Here is an 11,702-nt window from a genome sequence, read left to right on the forward strand (position 1 = left end):
TTATTTACTAGACGACGCGACACCCGCAACTCCCTTGGGCGAACATTCGTTTATTGCGCGGGAACCGTACATTTTTCCGGGATATGAAGCATCCTATTATTTACCAGGACTCACAGTTTTTTTTTTTTAATAATAATATCTATGGACGCTTTACATCACGTCAGTCTGGCCCCGTGCTAAGTACCTAAAGGACTTGTGTTACAGGTACCAGACAACGGAAATATATTTAATACTTTTATACTATACTTACATATATTTAAGATTTTTATTATATCATACACATATTTAATACACATCCAGACCCGGGAACATTGAAAACTTTTTTGTTCCGTCGGCGGGATTCGAACCCGCGACCCCCGGCTTGAGCTACCAACACGCTCACCACTGAGCCACAGAGGTCGTCATTTCCACACCAAATTTCAGCAAAATCAGTTCAGCGGTTTGAGCGTGAAGAGGTAACGGTCAGACAGACGGACAGACAGACACACTTTCGCATTTATAATAATATAAGTAAGTAAGTATGGATTGAAACAATTAATAAAATGATCGTTTGAAACACAAATTTTCTAATTCCCACTTGTCGAATTGCATGTACCATCAGATAGTAACGGAATCATAATTACGACAATCTGAGATCTTGGGACTCGGAACTTTTGTTTCATTGAACAACAATGCAATGGCACAATGTTAACGAACACAAAATGTTCTAATGTACTTCACACAGTAGAAATCCTTGCAATTAATGACGTTCAGGTATCAGGTACGTGCACAGTTCACACGGCGAGCGTACTTATAACCGACTTTCAACTAAAAATGGCAATTAAAAATATGAAAACACGACTCCATTCTGATAGTATAATGTACCATATGTCACTACAGCAAATACGATTCTAACGACGCCTCTCAAGCTAAATTCCATCAAGCCGTATAGGCCGCAAGGATGTTTATGGGCACTTTGACTCCATGAGGTGGCGTGGACGCAAAACAGCTCGAATAAAAAAACCCAGTTAGAATCCCTATTTTGGCCACATGCTTTTGGACGACTATTGTTTTAGTCCAAATATTTGCTTTTGCCAACTTTATAACAATTATTCCTTTAGCAGTCAAATATACAGGGTGTAGCAAAACAAAGTGATAACACTTTAGGGTATGTATGAGTAGAGTTTACTGTAAAAGTTGCGGCGCTGAAAGAGCATTTTTTTTCACTTTTGTATTAGGGAAAACTCGTACTCTGGGGCGCTTGCCCATACAAATAAAAAAAATTATACGTGGGAGAGCCATGCTTCGGCACGAATGGGCCGGCTCGACCGGAGAAATACCACGTTCTCACAGAAAACCGGCGTGAAACAGCGCTTGCGCTGTGTTTCGCCGAGTGAGTGAGTTTACCGGAGGCCCAATCCCCTATTCCCTTACTTCCCTTCCCATCCCTACCCTTCCCTATTCCCTCTTAAAAGGCCGGCAACGCACCTGCAGCTCTTCTGATGCTGCGAGTGTCCATGGGCGACGGAAGTTGCTTTCCATCAGGTGACCCGTTTGCTCGTTTGCCCCCTTATCTCATAAAAAAAAATTGGTCTTTCAGCGCTGCTATTTTCACAGTGAACTCTCTACTAAAACATACACACCCTAAAATATTATCAGTTAGTTCTGTTACACCTTGTAGATAAAATTTATCAGCATTGACGGATTTGAACACCACTCCTCTGGATTATCTAGACGCTCAAATCACTCAGCATAACTACTACATTGTTACGTGTCAAAGGCAGGTAACAAAATCTCTATATCTCGAACAATAAGTGAATTACCGTCATGTATGAGATAGAGTTGCTAATGGACCTTCATTCTCGTCTATTTTTAGTATCCTGTACAATTTGAAGGTCAAAAAACAACAAAATCTGGAATAACTTAACAAGCCAATCGAAACTCGAGTTTACTCTTTGTTTTAAAGGTATCTAATGTTTTGTAAAATGGGTGATAAATCGCGCTAAATCCTAGAAGTAAAAATATTTGTATACTGCATACACACTTGGGCAAAATAAAGAAATGCATAGCCTGTGTTTAGGTAATTGAAACCGGCGACCATCACCGAAATTCTGGTATCTAGTAGGATTATCAATAAGTTGTAAGTTGGTTTATGAAATACAAATAACATTTTCAATAATAACAAAAAGAAAATATATAAGTACGGTCGAATTGTGAAACCTCCTCCTTTTTGGAAGTCGGTTGAAATATTCGAACAGTGAGCGAGGTGATGGTGTGATGATTTGATGAACTATGAGTTATGACTGTATAGCTCTCGACCTTGTCAGCTTTTAAAAAAATAACCCAACCAACCCAATATGATGCCACGGCCCACGACCAAAACATACATAATATTATAGACAGAGACCTCAAACATAACACCCCTCTTTTCATCAGGAGCTAATTAAATACTAAACCAATCATCTGCAAATCTTTACGCATACGAAAATTAATTTTCTTTTGCGATTGACAAGTTTCTCATTAAATTTCTATCGATGGACGATCAGACAACACAAATACAAAGTGTCTAATGAAAATTGAAAATGAAAATTGATCAAACCACGTCTACTACCTATCAGACCAGTTAATACTGCCAGGGCAAGCATAGATAGTTAGTTTAAATACAGAAATTGGGTATTTGTTTTTTAATTTGAGTCCTCTTTGTTTATGGAAATAGAAAGTTGTAATGGACTTTTTAAATGTTTGGCAGCACAGTTTTCTTCCACTAACATTTAAGTTCTACGGAGTAGGATCAACTTCAGTCATTTTTAGGGTTCAGTACCCAAAGGGTAAAATCAGGATCCTATTACTAAGACTTCGATGTCTGTCCGTCTGTCTGTCTGTGTGTCTCCAGAGTCCAGGCTGTAACTCAAGAACCGCTATAGCTAGACAGTAGACTTCTGTCACAGATAGATGACGTATATCTGTTGCCGCTAAAACAACAAATACTAAAAACAAAATTTTTAAGGACGCCCCGTTTTTCCCATACAACAAACTTGATATTTTGCTATTTTTTGCTCGATATCAATATCCAATAACGGCAATACTTACATAGGCACTTAAATTATTCACGAAATACTCAGTTTTGTTTGTACTTTAATAATTTATTTTAAAAAATAAACAAATGAAATAATTAAGGGGGCTCTCATACAAAAAAACACAATTTTCAGCCTATTTTTGCTCTATTGTGGTACGGAACCCTTCGTGCACGATTCCAACTCGCACTTGGCCGATTTAAAAAAATAATGGGGATTTTCTTGAATATTCATAAATTATTCTTGTTTTATTGAGAAAAATTTTCTTATTTTCTTATTAAAAAAAATAACTTAACCTAACTAAAAAAATCGAATTTTTTATAAAAAAACAAACCTAACTTAACAATTACGGGTCAGGGTTGGTTCTGTGACCGAACCGCTCGAAACGCTCATTCCATAATTTTTACCGCTCATTCAGTTATTGGCTCAATTTTTTTTAGAATCATGTATGATAAAATAACCGACTAATTGATTTTTATTACTGTCCATGTTTTACTGTCGCAATAATTAATCAGCCGCCATTAAATTCAATAACGGCTCAATATTTTTTTCAACTGATCACAATAAAATCGAATAATAATAATTAAATAACTGCTCAAAAAATTTGTTCCTGATTTTATGTAGCTGTGCGTATATAGCAATTCATATAATATGGTATATTTATTTAGCTACAAATTTCCTTAATAATTGTCAGTGATTTATGTATTCTCTAATAATAATTATATAAAATTCTCGTGTGCGGTAACTCCGCCAAAACGGCTCACCGCTCAAGCGATTTTAATGAAATGTTGTACGTACATTTGTTAGGCCTCAGAATACGGTTTTATCTACTTTTAATATTGATTCTAGAAATAATTTATATGGTAAAACAACATTTGCCGGGTCAGATAGTGATCAGATAAAAATATCATCTTTCGGTCATGCTTTCGTCAATTATTAACAACTTTTCCTCGACCTCCTTCTTCCTTAACGGTCCACTGGCTTCGAAACTATGTTACTGGTACACTTTACATCGTGGTTCAGTGGTTAGAGTCTTCCTAACCTGGGTCACGAGTTTGATTCTTCCGTCTTTGATCGTGTCACAGATACTGCATTACGTAAAATATTTATCATACATATTATTTCAATAATTTAATTCAATCATATCTTCTGAGATATTATTGTCAGTAGTTTTTGTCGAAAGCCAATAAGCGCTAATGTATAAATTAAACTTCAATCAAAAAACCTTAAAAACCGTGCAATAAGTAGTTATTTTACAATAGCCCTGATGTCATAAAGATTATTTGAATTTCCGGGGTTCTTGAATCATTCCTGAGGCATAAACAATTCAGGAATATTGCGGTCTACGCAAGTGCAGTCTTGAGCTGTTCTACTTTATTCAGATTAGAATTACCCGGGGCTGATGTTTCTTCTTGCACTTTAGTGGTTAGAACAGCGCGCTAGAACTATTAATAAGACAATAGGTACATACTACATATGTCATATTAAGAGGAACTATCACAGTATTTGATTTCGCACCGGACCTACGTTATTTGGTTGAGTTATGTAAAGTCAATGTAACTTGTAATCTGTTGCCTAAGCTGACCCGACCCGACCAAATTACGTATGTCCGTCACCTGTATATCAATCAATTTCTTGGTACATTATAGGTACATACTCTACAAGTCTACATAGATGAGGGATCTACAGTATGTCTAGATTCCATTTAATGACGGCATGTGGTCTCTGCCTGCCACAGACACAAAGACGTGATATCAGCGTATGTATCAATAATAATAATATAATTCAATATCTACGTTTAACTGTAAGGTCTATCTATAAAAGCTTTTTATGTCCATAATCTAATTATTCTACCTGTTATCAGCAGGCTTAACATGATCACTCATCACAGTAGAAATGTGAAAAAAGTCTTACAGAATTTAGGCACAAGTATGTCAGAATATATTAACATGTGAATCTGTCACTTTGTCTATTAATCGTGGAACTACATAGTCTTTCTATGGTGACTAAGCGTGCAGAAAAGGATGAAGATATACTACATGCGACGCCGAGTTGCAACCCTAAAGAGATCGCATCTAAACTTAAATTGAAGTTTAATATCATTAATATTAGCATCGCTTATGCGTAGGAGACGGTGTATTGTAATACACATTTAAAATTCCTGTATACTCATTCCCAAGGCAACTCTGTTAAGCGTCGAGCCAAAAGCGAAGCTGTAAAATTAAGGTAAGCTACACGATCAAGTTTCTCAGAAGTGGAATAACACTCAAAGAATTTCACACGGGGAAAAGAAAGTTTATTTGCGAGGCATGTAGGTATATTATATAATGTTAGCCGAGTAATTGCTTGATAGTTTTATTGGTCAAGTGCTGTTGGAAATCGTTTGAATATTGTGCAAAAATACACATAAATCTGAGTGTTGGTTAGTTAATATGTTTGATTGGGTTGGCATAAACCGCGGTTGAACATAATATTAAATTATTTGGTATTGACTGAGCTCGATTAAATTCAGAACTCATAGTTACAGAGAAACTCGTTACATCCTGTTTTCGAAAGGTCTCGACAGGCGGACAGACGTTTGTGCTTTTGATATTGTACTAACGAAACTTTAAAATGAGTTTCGATAAAAGGAAAATAAGCCGTTTTATTGTTTTCAATACGGAATAAACCGATACTAAAATGGAGGATTATAATGCGATGCAAAAAATACGTGCAACAGCCCGTTTAATATTTTATACAGCCAAATCGAATACATGATTCCTTCATTAGAGACTAGTTTGGGATAGGTCGAATATAGACTGCCGGTGGCCCTAAAACAAATTAGAGTGGATTTCAACAACTTGCATTTTTTATATAATTTTGGTGGAAATTTTTGTTTTCACCGAAATTGGGGATTAGGTGTTTACGGGAAACTGGTACGACAACCACCACCTAGACGAGTTAACTAGTGACAGAATGAAGTGAATGGCGTATTTTTTATGCTTCAAGAATCAATGGTATTTTGTAAAAATAATGTTTTACACACCCTCTTACCCACCAAAATTGTAATTTGCGAGAAAAATAAAAATAAATAATCGTAAAAAAAACTACATGCACTAAAGTTCTAGCACATTAACTTAACTACAAACAAACCAAAACTCTACCGATATTCAAAATAACAACATGATATTATTGCCACAAGTAGGATAATTTAAGTACACCAAAATTGCATAAAATCGGGGGTTTTGTGATAAAATAATTTTCTTTCATTTCTGGCTGGAAACTGGTACGGCCCAGCCCACAGCCACCTCCTAAACTGGTTAGCGTGTGGCTGAATGAAGTAAATGGCGTATTTTTTATGCTTAAGGGATAAATGGTATTTTGTAGAAGCAACTTTTCGTAAATACCATCAAAATTTAAAAATTCTCTGCGACAGACCTAAACTGTGTCATAAAAACTCAACTACAGAAGTTAGTACAGTAAAATTCAGATATAATGAAGAGTCAACTATATAAAACGACTACATACAAATCTAATCCAGTATAAAGTTTTCTGTTAATCGGTCTAGATATTGAGTATTATAGGTCGACGTCAAGCCACCAAAATTGGAATTCGCCTATTTATGTTTATTTTTTTGGAAAATAATATTTATTTTTAAAATAAGGATAGGCCCAAATTATAAGCGTTATGTTTTCTTTTAAAATCAAAAATGAAAACGATATCTTGAAAAAATAAGATTTGCCGCGCAAAAAAGCGGTTAGGGAAATCCAGTTATTACTAAATCATTGTTCAAACTCAGGACTCAGACTTTCTTGTTGATGTTGGTGGTTGTATGTTGTGTAAGGCATATAGTTTTTATGAGACTTGATTTTGCATAAGATTTCACGAAGTCTGCTTAAACAAATCAAATCATTGATTTGTGCCCTTCTTCCCGATGATATAGTTGAAAAGGAGTTATAACTAAATATGTCTTGGCTTTGGACAGAATTGGCGGATGAGTTACGGCTAACCTTATGTTAAATTACGAGTAAGGCTATGGTAAGAATAAAACTCGGTAACAATTTCGAATGCACAATAAAACCTAGTTTTCTTATCTCCCTGAAAGCAAAGTTGATTTGCAAACTATACGGGTGTAGTTTGATAACAATTTATAACAGCCTACACCAATAAACCGAATACTTTCTCAACTTTTAGTTATGAAATAATCTTAGAAGAAATCGGAAAAACCTTGAGTTAAAACTATAAGTTTCTAAATGAATTCTTTTAAAATTAGACAAAAGAGCAGTGTTTTCAAATCTCATTACATGATTCAGTTTTACACCTTCCTTTAAAAGATAAGGGTAAGCGCCATTAACGATTTTATGTGTAATGTGCGCATATTAATTTGAAAATGCTACGTATGTAAGTCGAATAGCAATGAACTGTGAAGTAATCCGCGGTAAACAACTAGTGTTAGAAGCAAATTGGCGTCAAGCAGTAGTATTTCGTACGATATTCACAGTAATAGCCCAAGTTTCGCGTAGTTTAGAAAATAAACCTAACTTTTTAACGTGTCTTTGTCGTACACAGCTCCGCGTAGCAATATTTCCTAATGATATTCAACACACCTTAAACTTTTCCAAATTATTTCACTTGTATCCCTACTTAGGGGTATAAACCACACGTGGGGGAAATATGAATGGGGTACTTAAAAGATTTTCATTTTGCTCGCTGTTTGCTGTTGATTGTGTATTGTTAATGTTATCTACGTTATTGACGTAAAAATTTTAATAATTAGGTAGCTATGGGTCTACCAGAATCTGATGTCTGATGGCAGAATTTAAAAAAATATCCTTGATCATTGGATACATTTTTATATTTGAATGTTTCGTGTAAGGAAAAAAAAGATGTTGTTGTCAAAATGTTTTATTCCAATTACCTCTGTATTGCTAGAGTCAATTTAATTTCTCACTTTTTGCCATCAGATTCTGGTAGACCTATAGTTACAGTTTAGATGTACCATTGAGAGGTGTATAACAGTTCGACAAGGCTATATATGAACGTGGCGAGAAAAGGAACTAAACGCTTCTATCATACAAAAAAGTTATTTTTGACATGTGTTTGACAGTTCTCCTTTACCAGCAGCTCTCCCGTCAATGACACGTTCATATAAAGCCTTGTCGAGCTGTAACTACATCGATTGACAATAATAATTATTATGTACATAACATTTATGAGTAATACTCATAAATGTTATGTACATAATAATTATTATAATTAAATTAATATTATAATTAATAAATAAACCTCAAATAAACCTATAATTGGTATAATTACCAATTATAGGTTTATTTGAGGTTTATTTTATGAGGGGCAGTTAGAATTCTTATGTAGATTTTGGAAATTCTACTATTTCCTTTTTGAAGTATCTCAATTCTCATGACATGATCTTTGGCACAAAAGTAGTTTTACAAGGCTTTAATGCCGATTTTTATCACGGAAGAGGAAGATTAATTAGCTTGCTTAGTTCAATGGTAGTTTCCATTATTATTAGTTGCTGATACAACTAAAGTTAATCTTGGCAGTAAAGAGTCACGAAAACTTGTTTTTGGTATGAAAAGGTTTAAAGTCAATGAATGCTTATTATTTTACTTTAAAATGGGTAAACGATGATCACTATACATTATTTTATATTAAAATATCGTAGAACAGTCCAGTCGTTAGCGTTATCGCTGTCCAATCATTATTTTTATTTAGTGCCCGCGCCCGACGTTTTATCTCCCCGGTCCAAATAATGTATGATACAACTAATTTAATTTTATTATCATATTACATAATATGCTAGTAGTAACTTAATTTGTATAGTCAAATTATAAGTCTACGGAGTACAAAAAATGTATTGCATTTTTTTGTGCTCCGCGTGGTTTTTAATAGTAAAGTATAATGCTGCGTTTCCATGTTTGCCAAGGCTTGACCAGCGTCCACAAGCACAAGCGTGTGAAGAGAGTATCTGGCTTGGCTTGCGTGAGCTTGCGGACGCTTGTATCCGAACCGGTGTAGTGTCGGTTTTTGGACATAATATATCAAAGGGTGGTTGCTTGAATGTACGTAATGCCGCCTCTCCACATAGTTTTTATAGGGTATTCTCGAAATAAAAAAGTAAAAGGCGTGAAAACCTAACAAATAAAGAAATAAACTCACTTTTACAATTATAATATTAAAATAATATAATTATTACTTATTTATAATTATCACGATGTAATCATCGTGAGGAAAATAGCATGTCCAAGAACCTTATTTTTTATCACTTTTGATATGATTTTTTGGTTTCACAGGCAGTTTTTACTCTGATAGAGCTCAATAAATTTTAATGTTTTCTCGATACTCATATTTTTCGCCATTACGTCAAGTTAGATGTTAATTCGCCACAAGGAGGAAACATGCACTCTTCATCGCAGCTCCGGGCAAACAGATCGCGCGGCTCATATGTGATGGAGAGAGATGGAGCGCAAGGCTTGCGACAAGGTGTCCTCCAGCGCCTCGCCAACGTGTTCGCCTACGTGGAGTGCCGGCATAATACACTGACGCATTCAGAAGCGTGTAAACGACTTCCAAATTATACTCATAAATAGTGAAATGACGCATTAAAATTATCAATAAAATTTGTAAAATATGGCCATAAGTCATAACACTCATAACTTTAATTAAGTATTAATTTTAGATTAACAAGAATTGAATTTTTTTATATTTTTCTTCTTTATGTTTCTCAAAAAAGTAGTAGTGCATGAAAACTACGATTCCATCCACATTTTATTCCATTTAGAATAAAAAACACACCTTATCTAAAAAAGATTTACAGAAAAATATTCTTAGTGGCGCTCATCTATTTTAAAAATGTACAGCTCTCCAATGTGCTTTCTCTCAGACTGGGATAATACACATTTTTTCTTTATTACTCGCAAATCGAGCATTTCTTCTTATTTTCAAAAAAATATTAAAAGCTTGCAAATGTATTCATTTAAAAGCTGCTCAATCTTTTAAGTTCTAAATACTAAATAACTGGTTGAGTAAGTTAAAGAATACCTAAGTGATGAATCTTACGTCTATACTACAGACTATTAAATGCGCATAATTATAAGAAATCGCAAAAAGCTCAACATTTCATTGTTACAAGCAAAAAAATACATTTGCAGTACACATTTTTATAGTCAGTTCTATATATTATGATTGAATATAAGATACAGTAGCATATTTATAAAGTTATCGGCTGCCAACGGTAATCGGGCGTACAGTTAATCAGTTTATGACGTAGTTCACACGTAGCTTCTAACTAGAGATGAGTGATGACCCGACTACATCGAACAATACACGTCTACGCGTAAATGGAAATTGCCGACTATGAAAGTCAGTACAGACAATCTAAAGCCCATAAAATAAAAGTTTATTCGATAGTGAAATGAGATGAGTTCGCTTCGACTAAATCTAACTAAGATGGGCTCTCGTCGTGCTCACTTTAAGGCTTCTCGTGAATGAAAGCGATGTTGGAATTTGACGTACCTCGAGTCGAATTTGTGTCCATCGTCCAGCGTGCCCGTGTAGTGCATGGTCAGCATGTCGCCATGTTTGGACTTGACCGTGCATTCTTCCGGAAGGCTGACGACGTCGACTTTCAGTTCGGTGACCTCGGAGCCGGCCAACGTGGTCCCGGCCAGAGCCAGTACGGCCAGAACGCAACGCAACATGATTCAACTTACGAAAAGTTCCGATGGACGCGAAAATTACGTGCGCTGCCTACGACCGCTGGGAACAAACTGAATTCGTGAACTCGCAAGTCGCACTGGGTTGATAGGTTCGGAACTTGCGTTCCGCGTAAACTTTACTTGACGTCCGCTAAACGTATGTTTTGCCGCTTTAACGGTCTAACGGGTTTCGCCGTGGGTTAGACAGGGATGAATATATTTTCTCGGTTCTGTTGGTTTGCGCTGACGCGGCTCTCTGTAGCGATTGCCACGCACGCGAATGACGTTATCCTCATTCCATTCGCGCTAAACGAGTCTTGTTCTTTACCAAATTTCTAGACATCATGTGGAATCCTCTCGACATATTGAGACAGGAGCAAAGCAAGTCGAATAAGTAACGGATAGGGATTTAACTTTGTCTGAACGGACTCTTGACGTGACAGTATTTATGCAAATTAATATTGAAAGGTACTTTCAAGAAGCTTTTGTGAATATTTTGTTGCAATATTATATTTATCAACTTGTTAAGGGCCTGTTTCACCACTTCCCGATAATGGGCCGGATAGGCTATCCACAACTTATTTGACAGATTCTCCATACTTGATCTGTCAAGATCAAGAAATGGTGAAACAGGTCCTAAATCATTTGTAATAGTTAAAGATATTATAGTATTAAGATACTTTTTGACAAATTGGTCCACCTCTAGCAATATTCATCTTCGATATAATACCTAAATAGTAAATTATTCTAATTTCTATCGCTTGTTTATCAAATTTTATGTGCAAAAACACACGCAATGGTACAAAAATTTATAAATACCTAAAAACATTAGGTACCTCATCGACTTTGATGAAAATCAGCCTGATCCTTGACCATTATCAGGACGATTGAACCGGACGCACAAGCAGACACACGGACTTTTATATAGTAAATAGGCTCTAATATACCGGTG

At 35.5% G+C, this 11,702-nt stretch overlaps 1 protein-coding gene across 1 annotated transcript in view; it reads right to left on the minus strand.

Moving 5' to 3' along the window:
- Positions 1–10,855, minus strand: part of LOC121738807 (FK506-binding protein 2) — a 51,613-nt gene extending 40,758 nt beyond the window's left edge. Inside the window, exon 1 of the mRNA XM_042131057.1 lies at positions 10,569–10,855. Coding sequence (XP_041986991.1) covers positions 10,569–10,753 — 185 coding nt within the window. The 5' untranslated portion in view covers positions 10,754–10,855. The remainder of the gene's footprint in view (positions 1–10,568) is intronic.
- Between the last annotated feature and the right edge of the window lie 847 nt (positions 10,856–11,702).

This window comes from Aricia agestis, chromosome Z (genome assembly GCF_905147365.1).
Source record: "Aricia agestis chromosome Z, ilAriAges1.1, whole genome shotgun sequence".
NCBI classification, from domain to species: domain Eukaryota; kingdom Metazoa; phylum Arthropoda; class Insecta; order Lepidoptera; family Lycaenidae; genus Aricia; species Aricia agestis.